Source organism: Danio aesculapii, chromosome 12, assembly GCF_903798145.1.
Source record: "Danio aesculapii chromosome 12, fDanAes4.1, whole genome shotgun sequence".
Taxonomy (NCBI): domain Eukaryota; kingdom Metazoa; phylum Chordata; class Actinopteri; order Cypriniformes; family Danionidae; genus Danio; species Danio aesculapii.
Window position 1 is genome coordinate 49,721,797 of NC_079446.1, and position 14,777 is coordinate 49,736,573.

Sequence of the window (14,777 nt, forward strand, 5' to 3'; positions counted from 1 at the left end):
AAAGTAACAGAAGTAAAGTACCAGTTTTAGTAATGCTTTGTTACTTTTGCTTTAGTAATGCATTAAGTAGCAGTTACTTTTTAAAGTAATGCAAAGGTAACGTAACATATTAATTAAAAAATAACACATTTATTTACTTTTTAATAGTAACGCAACAGTAATGTAACACATTACTCAAAAATCACCACATAATGCATTTAGCTACTCTTTAGAGTAATGTAACAAAAGTAACGCAATACATTACTAAAACATCTAACACATTTAGTTACTTTTTAAAAGTAACAAAAGTATCGTAACATTACTTTTATTAAAAAGCAACTAACACACGTAGTAACTTTAAGGTAACGCAAAAGTAACAATATACATTACTCATAAAATAAATAACACGTTTAGTTACTTTTTTAAAAAGTATCATGACATTACTAAAAAAAGTAACTTTTTAAAAATAACGCATGATCGTAATGCATTACTTTTCAAAGTAATTTTCCCCAACACTGACCCTCAACAGCAACTCAAAATAACACCAGACGAAAACATGCATGTCTAAAGTAATGCGAAACGTAATGCTGTGTTTACACCAGACACATGAAGTATCAAGCGCGAGTGATTGACATGTTAAGTCAATGCAAAGACGCAAATAAACATCCTGTAGCGAATTTAGCACAAATAAAGCGGCACGCATTGAGCGTTTTGTGAGTCTGACGCACTTAACACACTCGCGTATCGCACATTTCGCTCGAGCTGGAAAATCTGAACTTCAGTGGACATTCGTGCTACGTTAACCAATCAGGAGCTTGCTCTTGTAGTGGCGTGATTATGACGTAGTGCCTGTTGTTGGTGTCCCAGGGGGAAATCCTCTTGCCGACACTGGACAACAGCTCATCAAACTGGGCTCGGTTCAGTCTGAAGCACTGCTGTAATCTTCCACCATCCAGGTACAGTTTATTGGAGGAGTTGATGAACTCACAGAGCTGGCTGCACCTCTGAAAGGATCTAGTGGACTCCGACACGGCGCCGAACGAATATACAGTTTTTCAGCCTTCCTAGAGCACAGAAACACAGCTACTCTCTCAATAAAATCCATGTTAGCCATTTAGCAATGAAGCTAGAGTCACCGTGCAGACAGATGCCCCGTCCATGATGCGAATCCACGTCTATTGTGAGGTGAATTTGACGTGCGAATGAAGTGAGTAAACTCAAAATGTTCACCTGTCTATTTACGCACAATTTATCCATGCGTGCCGCATCTGGTGTGGACACAGCATGACATATTACTCAAAAATAACTAACGCATTTAGTTACTTTTTACATAATGTATAACACAATAGTAATGTAATACATTTCTAATAAAAACCTCTAAGACATTTAGTTACTTTTAAAAAGTAACAAAAGTAACATAACATTACTTTTCTTAAAAAGTAACTAACACATGTAGTTACTTTAAAGTAGTGTAACACATTACTGAAAACTGTGTTAAATGTGTAGAAAAATGAGACTCAAAATAACACCGAAAACACGCGTGTCCAAAACAACACGTCAGACCGACAGCACCGTTTGCAGAGGATTGTGGGTAATGCAGTTTGTGTGCTCATGTGAGTGTGGAGCTGCTGTTCGTGTCTGAGGTGTTGTGTTTTTGAGAATCCGCGAAACTGAAGGTTTGCGTTCGGCTCTCCGGCGCCGCGGTTAAAGAGTGAACATTTGAAGAAGTCGAATATTGTGGTGAATCCGTAGCGGAGGGAGTCAGAGATGGGAAAGTGAAGTCCGGGAGCCAGGAGAACGGCGGATGCAGATCTGGAGAAACCGTACTGAAACTCATCTTCCGGTTGCAGGATTCGCAGCAGAGCTTCTGATAGCCGGGGATGGAGCAATAACGCGCCAAAACCTCCATCTGGCAGAAAATCGACTTATCGCCCAGACACGGCTCATCTGCAGACACATACACACATGTTGAAATATTATTATTGACATATTACAGTTTCAAGAGTTCACACTTGGCTGATGATTAATTATAAGCTTGTTTGGCATGCTGTCCCTGGAGAGAGCCCTGAGCTCATAAGATCCTCAAGCCCGGGGCTCCCTCCCGTTGTAAGGCGAAAGGGGAGTTTGAGTTTAGGTAGATCTCGAAAACTCCCCTGCTGTAATAACCAATGATAACTATTTACTAGGAGCATGTCCATAGTGCCGGTTTGGATTAGTCAATTAACTTATGTTGCATGTTTTTTGGACGGTGGGAGGAAACCGGGGAACCCGGGGGAAACCCATGTGAGCACGGGGAGAAATGCAAACTCCGCACAGAAACATCTGCTGGTTTGGTAAAGCCTGGAACCAGAGACATTCTTGCTGTGAGGCAACAGTGCTAACCACTAGGCCACAGTGTCACCCCTCCAGGAAGAAGGAGGAGTAGGGGTGGATGGGGGGATTTTTCAAAACGAAGATAGTGTTGGTACATAACCCAGGGTATTTGTAGTAGCTTAGGAGTCATCTGATTGGTGCATTGAAAATTGGATAATGCGGATCCAGCCGCTAGCAATCATAAGCACATGATCCTCTCGAAATTAGTTTATAAATAAACTTCACTAAATGTATTATAATTGTTTCGAAAGAACATTTTAAAGTGAACTATTTGTACAGTTAAATGAACTCAATCATTCTTACATTTTCCTACAGCATATATACATATATTACTGATCTTAGAAATAAAATGTATATATCAATTAATCTGTTTTTTTGTTTCTATTGTTAAACTTTAATTGTAATGTAACCAAGTTTTTTTTATTTTTTATTTTTTTTTATTTTTTTATTTTTTATTTTTATTCACGCAAACGTAAAATAACATTGATTTAAAAAATACTTAAAAAGTAACACATTCAGAAACAGAAAATGAATGTAACTATTCAACAACAAACATTGTTACTTTCTAAAAGTAATCCAATGATAATATAAAAAAGAAACTGTTATTTACTGTTTAGGTAATGTTATGTTCCTTTTGCTTTACTAATGCATTAAGTAACACTTACTTTTTTAAGTAACGCAAAGGTAACGTAACATATTGCTCAAAAATAACTAACACATTTATCCAATTTTTGCTGTATTTCACATTTAGTTACTTTTTAAGGTAATGCAAAACTAATGTAAGTAATGTAATACATCACTAAAAACCCTAACACATTTAGTTACTTTCTAAAAGTAACAGAAGTAAAATACCAGTTTTAGTAATGCTTTGTTACTTTTGCTTTAGTAATGCATTAAGTAGCAGTTACTTTTTAAAGTAATGCAAAGTAATGTAACATTAATAAAAATTAACACATTTATTTACTTTTTAATAGTAACGCAACAGTAATGTAACACATTACTCAAAAATCACCACATAATGCATTTAGCTACTCTTTAGAGTAATGTAACACAAAAGTAACACAATACATTACTAAAACATCTAACACATTTAGTTACTTTTTAAAAGTAACAAAAGTATCGTAACATTACTTTTCTTAAAAAGCAAAACATGACATGACATCTTAAAACATGACAAATTACTAAAAAAAGTAACTAAACTATGTAGTCACTTTTAAAAAATAACGCATGATAGTAATGCATTACTTTTAAAAGTAATTTTCACAAACACAGATTTTTTATTTAATGGTAAAATATTAGCTCTTATTTTGCAAAAATAATAAAAGTTGTTTTTAGGTTAAATTTGGCTAGAATGTTGAAAATAAACTCGTTAAATCTCAAAACAGACAAAAAGTAAGTATTGTATTATTTTATAAAATACATATATTAATGTAGGTCAGTTATTTATTTATTTATTCAACATTCTTTTGTTTTTTTAAATTACATAATACATAAAATTTGTTATTTCAAGAAATATTACTTAAAATGTTGACAATAAAGTCACTCAATTATAAGCAAAAAGGAACTGTTTTTTTAATAATAAAACACATATATTAAAAAGTTAATTAAATTAAATGCTGAGGGAAAAAACGTCAAACCAATGTGGAAAACAAACTCATAAAACTGAGAAGGTCATTGCTTAACAAAAAAACCTGTTAAAAATGTAAAAAAAAATTACAGAAAATTTAATTTAAAAACTTTTTGAGAAAATAACTGTTCTGAGAAAAATAGGCAATATTTTGCAAAGAGAAAAACTGAAACTTCAAGAAAAATGACTAAAATGCTGAGAAAAATAAATTGATAATAAACTCAATAATATAAAGATTTAATTTAAATATATTAAATAAATTAAATATATGTTTTTAAGAAAATAACTTGTTAAAAACTTTTGAGAATGAACCAATTCAATTATTCATTCATTTTCCTTCGGCTTAGTCCCTTTACTCATCAGGGGTCCCCACAGCGGAATGAACCGCTAACTATTCCAGCATATGTTTTACACAGCGGATTCCCTTGCAGCTGCAACCCAGTACTGGGAAACACCCATACACACTCATACACTATTTAGTCCCTGTGGGGGAAACCGGAGCACCCGGAGGAAACCCACGCCAACACAGGGAGAACATGCAAACTCCACACAGAAACGCCAACTGACCCAGCCGGGACTCGAACCAGTGACCTTCTTGCTGTGAGGCCACAGTGCTAACCACTGAGCCACATCTCTGTATTTGATGTGAGCAGAAATAAAAATATATCAATAAACATTGAGCTGCTTCACTGTCACTTACTGGACATTTTATCCAGGGTGTTTTCTGGAAGTTTCTCTTCCTCGGTGGTGGAATTACCTAGAGAAACATTAGTGGGAGTGGGCAGAGTCGGCGCTCCTGCGAAAGAAAAAACCAATAAGTAAATGACAAAAAAAACAGACACGTCCTGTCAGACAGGATGTCACGGTGCAGTATTTTAGACACAGATAATATAAATGCTTCTGCTAAAATAACTTAATAAAATATTCAAGTAAAAAGATTCTAAAATCAAAACTGAATACTTAAATTACAGATTAAAATAAAGCATTTGTTGTTAGTGTGTGTGTTGATCTGGGGTCTGATTATTAGTGTGTGTTGATCTGGGGTCAGGTGTGTGTTCACCTGTGCAGGGTTGAAGTCTGCAGATGGACACATTTTCAGGTTTATTTGCGTCACACGGAGCTGAACTGCTGTCAGCGGGTCTGCAGATCACCTGCCGCTGCCGGATCCCTTCACCACAGCTGACTGAACACTGCACACACACATAAACGCGCACGCATGCACACACACAAAATAATGTATTGTTAATTTTGTGTTACTTTTTTAAAGAGTAACTAAATGCGGTACTTTGTTATTTTTTTTAAGTAATTTGTTACATAACTTTGCATTATTTTTAAATGGATATTTAAGTGTGTTAGTTATTTTGAGTTATCTGTTAAATTACTTTTGTTGCTTCTTTACAAACTAATTAAACTAAATTATTTGTGAGTAATTTGTTGCATTACTTTTGAGTTATTTAAAAAAGTAACTAAGCGTGTTAGTTATTTTTGAGCAGTGTTATTATTTTTGTTACTTCTTTAAATTGTAACTAAATGCTGTACTTGGTTATTTTTGAGTAATGTTACATTACCTTTCCGTTGTTTTAAAAGTGCTAGTTTGAGTAATGAGTGGTTACTTTTGTGTTACTTCTTTAAAATGTAACTAAATGCTTTACTTAGTCATCTTTGAGAGTATTTTGGTAAATGACTTTTGCATTACTTTTAAAAATAACTAAGTGTGTTAGTCATTACTAGTATATTATGAGTAATACTTTACATAACTTTTGTATTACTTTTAAAAAAGTAACAATACGTTAGTTATTTTTGAGTTGTGTTACATTATTTTTGTGCTACTACATTAAAAAGTACCTAAATGCATCAGTTATTATGTTACATTACTTTTGCTTTATTTTAAAAAGTAACAGTGTGTTACTTATTTTTTGAGTAATGCGTTACATTATTTTTGTTACTCATTTAAAGAACACCTATGGTGAAAAATCTACTTTGAAAGCTGTTTGGACAGACATGTGTGTAGATGTAGTGTATAGACAGTCATATTGGGGTGATATAAACACACCCAGTGCTTTTTTTTTTCCAATATAACAATATAAAAACGGTGGACCAATTGGAGCGGTTTTCAGATCGACCGCAACTTTACGTAGGAGTGCGGTCCCCCCGCCCACTGAATTAATTGACAGCTATGCGCATTAACATGTCCGGTAGTCACGTGTATAATCATATCATAAAGAGAGGATGAGCGCAAAGCAGCCGGGAATAAAAGGTGTGTTCATCAAACGTGATCAAGAGTGAGTTTCACAAGTTTAACATGTTTTAAAACAGAGCATGTGTGTAATGAATTACAGCAATTCACTTCAGCTTTACTTCATCAGCACAGCCGCGTGTCAGAACAATTATAAAGGAAGACGCTTCAATTCCGGTCAATCCCCAGGTTTATTTTGTTCATTAACATAACAGATATTCATACAGCAGTGAGGATTAACCTGTATCATGTCACATATGCTTGCAAACAGAGTGCGAAGCTAAACGTGCGCGCTGTCTCTGTCTCTCTCTCTCTGTGTGTGTGGGTGTCTGCGCTATTGGTGTGTGTCTGCGCTATGGGTGTGTGCGTGTCCTCGCTGTGTGTGCGCGCGTGTCCTCGCTGTGTGTGCGCATGAACTTTGTAACGACTTTGTGTGTGACTCATGGTTGCAACTCACAAAAAAAATGCATCAAATACTGATGGGTAAAGTTCTTACTGTAGTATTTCTCACAAACGCGACAAGAGATCTGCTTCCTGACGCAGCCGAGGGCGGCGACTGAGACATGTTGCTGACATGCACGCAGGAACGGTGGGCGTGGAGGACTAGCCTTAAAGGCCCAGTACAAAAAAACAGCAACCAGGTTTTACCAGTTATAATACAGACACTTCAGACAGCTATAACAAATACTCTGATGGGTGTTTTGAGCCCAAACTTTACAGACACATTCTGGAGACACAAAACACTTATATTAAATATGAAAAAAGGGGTAACCTATGTGCACTTTAAAATGTAACTGAATAGTGTAGTTATTTGTAAGTAATTTGTTACATTAATTTTTTGAAACAGTAACGATGCTTTAGTTACTTTTGATTAATGTTACATTACTTTTGCATTATTTTAAAAACGAAGCGTGTTAGTTAATTTTACATTACTTTTGCATTATTTTTTGAAACAGTAACAATGCTTTAGTTAATTTTGATTAATGTTACATTACTTTTGCATTATTTTTTGAAACAGTAACGATGCTTTAGTTACTTTTGATTAATGTTACATTACTTTTGCATTATTTTAAAAACGAAGCGTGTTAGTTAATTTTACATTACTTTTGCATTATTTTTTGAAACAGTAACAATGCTTTAGTTAATTTTGATTAATGTTACATTACTTTTGCATTATTTTAAAACTGTGTTAGTTATTTTTACATTTCTTTTGCATTACTTTTGGAAAAAGTAACGATGCTTTAGTTATTTCTGAGTAATGTGTTACTATATTTTTGTTACACATTTAAAATTTAACTACATGTGTTATTTTTTGAGCAATGTGTTACATTACTTTAGCATTATTTTCAAAATAAGTGTGTTAGTTATTTTTACATCACCTTTGCATTACTTTTTGAAAAAGTAACTAGATCTGTTAGTTTTTTTCGGAGTATTTTGTTACATTACTTCTGACTTATTTGTACAGTAACTGTGTTAGTTATTTTTTTGAGTAATTAGTTACATTAATTGAGTTACTTATTTAAAAAGCAACTAAAAGTGTTATTTTTTGAGCAATGTTGCATTCATTTTGCATTACTTTAAAAAAGTAACTAAACACTTTAGTTTTTTTTAGATTACTGTTAAGTTACTTTTGCTTTAGATGCTTAAAAAGTAACTAAATGTGTTGCTTATTTTTTGAGTAGTGTTGCATTACTTTTACATTACTTTAAAAAAATTAAGTTATTTATCTTGGAGAGTATTTTGAAACTTTATATTGCATTACTTTTAAAAGAAACTAAGTGTGTTTTTTCTGAGTATTTTGTTGCATTACTTTGGTGTTATTTTAAAAAAGTAACTAAACATGTTAGTTATTTTTTTTTGAGTAATGTGTTACATTAGTCTAGTGTTATTCCTCTAAAAACTTATTTTTTAAAACTTATTTTTTAGCATTACTTAGTTATTTTTTATAAATATGTTTCAATACTTTTGTTTTAAAAGAATGCTAGTTTTTATTGAGTAATGTTTTGTTACTTTTGTGTTACTTCTTTAAAAAGGAACTAAATGCGTTTTCCAGAGTATTTTCTTATATTAATTTAGCATTTTACAAAATAACTAAATGTGTTTTTTTAAATAATGTGTTACATTAATTTTGTAATGATTTACAAAGTACAGAGTAAAGATATTTTCCAGAATAATTCTTATTTGTTAACTAAAGATATTGGCACTTTATCTGTCTCTAGAAACAGTGAGTTCATCAATTAGTCAATTTTGTTAATGATTTGATTCATATAAAGCTTCCTAAAGCATGCTTGTTATTTATTTCTAGCAGGTGTATGTTTACAAAAACAATAAACTAAATATTTAAATATTTTGACTTATTTGTATTTTATTTAAAACATAATTTAAATAAAATAAAACTGTAAGAAAAAAGTAATAATAAATGGGTAAATAAAGCTGAAGGCCATTTTAGACTAAAAGCTGAAGAATTAGGGGAGTCTAATTTCTATTGCCTGTCTGCGCTGAGACTTACAGGGATTTCAGTAGTATTGGTTGAAATAATGAAATTCTTTGAGGAATAATTAAACAGTTTTCTAGACATCGTAATTATAAAACTAATTTAAATACAAGCCTTTGCAATTAGTAGTTATTGACATTAAGTAATTTCCCCAACACTGCTGGTTAATGTGATAGATGTGAGTGTCACAGAGAGAGAGAGTGTATTGTGCTTGTGTGTATGAGTGTGAGAGAGTGTGTGTGTGAGAGAGTGTGTATGTGTGTGTGTGTGTGCGTGCATGAACTGTGTGTTTGTGTATAGTATGTAACTGTGTAAATATGAGTGCTTATAACAGTGTGTAACAATGTGTGTACAGTATGTATAAAACTGTTTGTGTGTATGTATATACACACACGTGTGTGTGTGTGTGTGTGTGTGATGTTATTGTGTTTATGAGTGTTTGTATGTGTGTGTGTATGTCTCTGTATGTCAATGTTGCCGTCAGTGGGTGTGCGTGTGTGTGTGTGTGTGTGTCATGCAGCCATCAGTGTGTTGACAGTAGATTCTTCCTCTGTTTGCTTTACTAATGAACCGTCCCTCTCCTGCTCTTAAATGAATCATAAGCAAATGATTGAGTGTGAAAGCAGCAACATGTGCTTCAACACAGCTTTTTTCTTCTGTCCGTGAAGACTTCTATTGCTTTAAACACAGAAATGAGTCATAAACACAATAACAAAGCCTTTTAACAACTGCTGCATTTACAATGATTTTGTGACTGTATATTGTATTTTGCATGACGACCTGCTCTCACCATCATTTTGAAGTCACTTGTATGTTTTGTTCAGGGAAAGAACAACTCAGGATGACCTAATAAACAAGTCGAAATTGTGATGTTTTAATTGATAATTAGAAGAAATTGAATGCTCAATTTCTCTGTTCGCTGTGATGTTGTGAGATGTGTTTGTGTTTAAAATATACACTCACTGGCCACTTTATTAGGTACACTTTACTAGTACCGGGTCGGACCCCCTTTTGCCTTCAGAACTGCCTTAATCCTTCATGTCAGAGATTTAACAAGCTACTGGAAATATTCCTCAGAGATTTTGCTCCATATTGACATGATAGCATCACACAGTTGCTGCAGATTTGTCGGCTGCACATCCATGATGCCAATCTCCCGTTCCACCACATCCCAAAGGTGCTCTATTGGATTGAGCTCTGGTGACTGTGGAGGCCATTTGAGTACAGTGAACTCATTGTCATGTTCAAGAAACCAGTCTGAGATGATTGGAGCTTTATGACATGGTGCGTTATCCTGCTGGAAGTAGCCATCAGAAGATGGAGACACTGTGCTCATAAAGGGATGGACATGGTCAGAACAATACTCAGGTAGGCTGTGGTGTTGACACCATGCTCAATTGGTACTAATGGACCCAAAGTGTGCCAAGAAAATCTCCCCCACACCATTACACCACCACCACCAGCCTGAACCGCTGATACAAGGCAGGATGGATCCATGCTTTCATGCTGTTGATGCCAAATTCTGAGCCGAGCATCTGAATGTGGCAGCAGAAATGGAGACTCATCAGACCAGGCAAGGTTTCTCCAATCTTCTATTGTCCAGTTTTGGTGAGCCTGTGTGAATTGTAGCCTCAGTTTCCTGTTCTTAGCTGACAGGAGCGGCACCCGGTGTGGTCTTCTGCTGCTGTAGCCCATCCGCCTCAAGGTTGGACGTGTTGTGTGTTCAGAGATGCTCTTCTGTAGACCTCGGTTTTAAACGAGTGCTTATTTGAGTTACTGCTGCCTTTCTATCAGCTGGAACCAGTCTGGCCATTCTCCTCTGACCTCTGGCATCAAGACAGACATTTGCGCCCACAGAACTGCCGCTCACTGGATATTTCCTCTTTGTCGGACCATTCTCTGTAAACCCTAGAGATGGTTGTGCGTGAAAATCCCGGTAGATCAGCAGTTTCTGAAATACTCAGAGCAGCCCATCTGGCACCAACAACCATGCCACGTTCAAAGTCACTTAAATCCCCTTTCTTCCCCATTCTGATGCTCGCTTTGAACTTCAGCAGATTGTCTTGACCATGTCTACATGCCTAAATGCATTGAGCTGCTGCCATGTGATTGGCTGATTAGACATTTGCATTTACAAGTAGTTGGACAGGTGTACCTAATAAAGTGGCCGCTGAGTGTAACTGTTTTTGTATACGTGTTTGTGTCAATGTGAATTTGTGTGTGATTTAAAATATAACCATATGTGTGTACGTGTGTGTGTTCTGACCTGTGACCATGCGCCGGTCCTCCACTGTGACGGGCATGCGCTGGCGTTGCAGGCTCTGCGTGTCAGTGGTTTCTCCTCAGTGCAGTATTTGGCATGAACGGCTCTGCTGGTGTTGTTGTGCAGCGGCTGCATACACTGAACCACACGAGTCTGGAAACCCTGATTACCACACGACTTACTGCACGCACCCCACTCTTCCAGCACCCACCTGCACACACACACACACACACAATCAAAGTACACTGCACACACACAGTTATGTATAAACACACACACTCATAAAATTACATACCAATACACACACACACTCACACACACACAAGACTCACAATGGCTGGCTGCAGCTGTTGGTGTTGCAGCGTTTGCGGATGGGTTTGGGCTTCTTGCTGACCTCACAGAAGTTCCTGTGCACCAAACGTGCATCGCTTTTCCTCCGACAGCCGTATTTGGTGTACTGGACACCTGGAGGACACACACGTGGTGTTAGCAGCGACAGCAGACCAAAAACTGGAATAATTATGATTTTTTTTATTATGTCTCTTAATCTTACCATAAATTTATTTGACTAAATTATTTTTTCTTGCAATTGCTGTTTATATCTCATATCTCTTCTCTAAGTGTAATAACACACACCTCCACCACAGGTTTTTGAGCACTGTGACCAGCTCTTCAATGCCCACTCGTAGGTGTCCAGCTCGGCCAGCAGGACGTTATTATTAGTGATGACCGGCAGCAGATCTTCATGAATTATATATTTGTAGCTCAGACTGATCTTGGTGTCTTCGGCCTGCGGGACGACCTGCTCAGACACACAAATTCAACATCACTATCTGAAAGCACGACAGGTTTGTGTTATTTTTAAAATCGCTGATTTGATATGAAAAATGATGCTATAACCTCAGTTTTCTGACATTAATTCACCAATAGTAGATAAATAATGTGTCAACGTGATATTTCAGTCAATTTCTCATTCACTTTCTAAAAACTATAATAGGATAAAAATGCATAAAATTGTGTTTTAGACACGGCATTTGGAGCCTCGATTAGCTTCTGGAGCTAAAGGACAAAATGCTGAAAAAACTCTGACACCGTTACTGTTTTATTGGGTTCTGCCAAAGACTATAAATGGACCTTATTATCTCTCTGTCAACTCTTTTACTGTCAACTCTGATATTGTCAGCTCTGTCAATGACAACTGTTATTGTCAACTCTGTCATTGTCAATTGTTATCATCAACTCTGTTACTGGCAACTGTTCTGATCAACTCTGTCACCATCAACTCTGTATTCGTCATCTCTGTCACCACCAACTGTAATCATCAACTCTGTCACAGTCAGCACTGTCATCGTTTACTCTGTCAGTCAACTCTGTCACCATCAACTCTGTCATTGTCAACTGTCACCATCAACTGTTATTGTCAACTCTGTCACCATCAACTCTGTCATTGTCAACTGTCACCATCAACTGTTATTGTCAACTCTGTCACCATCAGTTATTGTCAACTCTGTCACCATCAACTGTTATTGTCAACTCTGTCACCATCAACTGTTATTGTCAACTCTGTCACCATCAACTGTTATTGTCAACTCTGTCACCATCAACTCTGTTTTCGTCATCTCTGTCACCGCCAACTGTAATCGTCAAGTCTGTCAAAGTCAGCACTGTCATCGTTAAATCTGTCAGTCAACTCTGTCACCATCAACTCTGTCATTGTCAACGATCACTGTGAACTGTTATCGTCAACTCTGTCAGTCAACTCTGTCATTGTCAACTGTCACCCTCAACTGTTATTGTCAACTATGTCACCGTCAACTCTGTTGTCGTTTGTGACCATCAACTCTGTCATGGTCAACTGTCATCGCCAACTCTGTCACCTCCAACTGTTATCGCCAAATCTGTCAACGTTAACTCTGTTGTCGTCAACTGTCACCGTCATCTCTGTCATCGTCTGTCACCATCAACTCTATCATTATCTGTTACCATCAACTGTTATTGTCAACTCTTTCACCATCAACTCTGTCATCGTCTGTTACCATCAACTATGTCACCATCAACTGTTATCCTCAACTCTGTCACCATCAACTGTTACTGTCAACTCTGTCACTGTCAACCGTTATCCTCAACTCTGTCACCATCAACTGTTATCGTCAACTCTGTCACCATCATCTCTGTCATCGTCTGTTACCATCAACTTAGTCACAGTCAACTGTTATCCTCAACTCTGTCACAGTCAACTGTGTCACAGTCAACTGTGTCATCGTCTGTCACTGTCAACTGTTACTGGCAACTCTGTCACCGTCAACTGTTATTGTCAACTCTGTCACCGTCAACTGTTATTGTCAACTCTGTCACCGTCAACTGTTATCCTCAACTCTGTCACCATCAACTGTTATCGTCAACTCTGTCACCGTCAACTGTTATTGTCAACTCTGTCACCGTCAACTGTTATTGTCAACTCTGTCACCATCAACCCTGTTATCGTCAACCCTGTTATTGTCAACTCTGTCACCGTCAACTATATTACTATCAACTCTGCAGCTGTCAACATAAAATGTTCCTATCACATTTAAGATGTGTATCATTCCAGTTTAAGGAAAAGAGAGTCCAGCTGTGTTTGTGTGTTTTCTATTACCAGCACAACGATGGCTTCATGCAGCGGTCCGACACTCTTCAGTGTTTCTCTGCCGTCAGACACTGAATATTCCCACTCCTGGCCGTTCTCTATGAAGCTCTTAGACGTGATTTCTTCTCCCTTGGCGTTCAAGATGAAATTTCCAGTGACCTGATTTTTGACGGCTGAGGAGCACAAGTGTGAACAGAAGAGAAAGAAGCGGCTTTAGAGGAACATTATGAGCTCAATACAACTTAAGCTCAGAATTACTGCAGAAAATCCCTTCAACTCGGGTTTAAAGCTGAAGAAAGATAATATGGTGCATCAAATACTTCTATATCTTGATATACTTGTACACTTTTTTCATTGCATTGTATATCTCACATTCACACATATATTTTTATCTCAGAGAGTATATCGGGCTCTCAGCAGGAGATGAACATCAGCTTTGGGATTTAAAAACCAAAGAAACACAATAAAAAAGCGAAAGACAGAAAAACAAAACCATATTAATCCAAGCTGGGAGATCCTGGGGAACCTGAGCGGGCCCAGAGAGCATGATGGGAAGCCAGTAATTGGTCTCAAATGGATCCAGCGTTTCTGAGTTTGCAGCTGTGGAGAAAAGCATCGATTCCTCCTGCTGATCCACAAACTCACCGATTACATGCGGCGAGGTGTCGTTCTCCTCGATCACCATGTGCCGAGCGCCCGCAGGAATATCAAACATCTTCAGCAGCCCTGAAAACACCAGCAGAGACTTGATTTAAGGCTGTGCAAGTCATCAGAAATATATTTCAGCCTCCTATGATTCTGAAAAGTAAATATTAATCGTGATGATTATTCCGTCATATCTCGTCCTCCTTTCAGAATCTGCATTCATAGTCTCAGCCCCCACACTTTTTTAGAAACACTAGCAGATCCTCAGTTGCTGGTTTAAATATACAGGATTTTCAGGAGTCGAGTGTGCAGTGATCTTAATGAGCCCACATAGAAACAGGACTGAGGGGATAAAAAAGCTGCGATGTTTATACTGATGACGGTGCTCATTAATACAGTGTTTCCCAACCCTGTTCCTGAAGGCACAGCACTGGTACACATTTTCAACCTCTCCCTAATCAAACACACCTGAATCAACTCATCAGAAGATTAGAAGAGACTCCAAAACCTGAAGTTAATGGGTCAGATAAGGGA

At 36.9% G+C, this 14,777-nt stretch overlaps 1 protein-coding gene across 2 annotated transcripts in view; it reads right to left on the bottom strand.

Annotated features, from left to right (window-relative positions):
* Positions 1-422: 422 nt before the first annotated feature.
* Positions 423-14,777, bottom strand: part of LOC130238547 (A disintegrin and metalloproteinase with thrombospondin motifs 14) — a 103,267-nt gene continuing 88,912 nt past the window's right edge. For both annotated transcript variants that reach the window (XM_056469606.1, XM_056469605.1), the window contains exons 15-22: positions 14,244-14,324; positions 13,608-13,771; positions 11,609-11,774; positions 11,305-11,437; positions 10,976-11,183; positions 5,040-5,169; positions 4,680-4,775; positions 423-1,926 (exon numbers count right to left, since the gene is read on the bottom strand). In XM_056469606.1, coding sequence (XP_056325581.1) covers positions 1,589-1,926; positions 4,680-4,775; positions 5,040-5,169; positions 10,976-11,183; positions 11,305-11,437; positions 11,609-11,774; positions 13,608-13,771; positions 14,244-14,324 — 1,316 coding nt within the window. In that variant the 3' untranslated portion in view covers positions 423-1,588. The remainder of the gene's footprint in view (positions 1,927-4,679; positions 4,776-5,039; positions 5,170-10,975; positions 11,184-11,304; positions 11,438-11,608; positions 11,775-13,607; positions 13,772-14,243; positions 14,325-14,777) is intronic.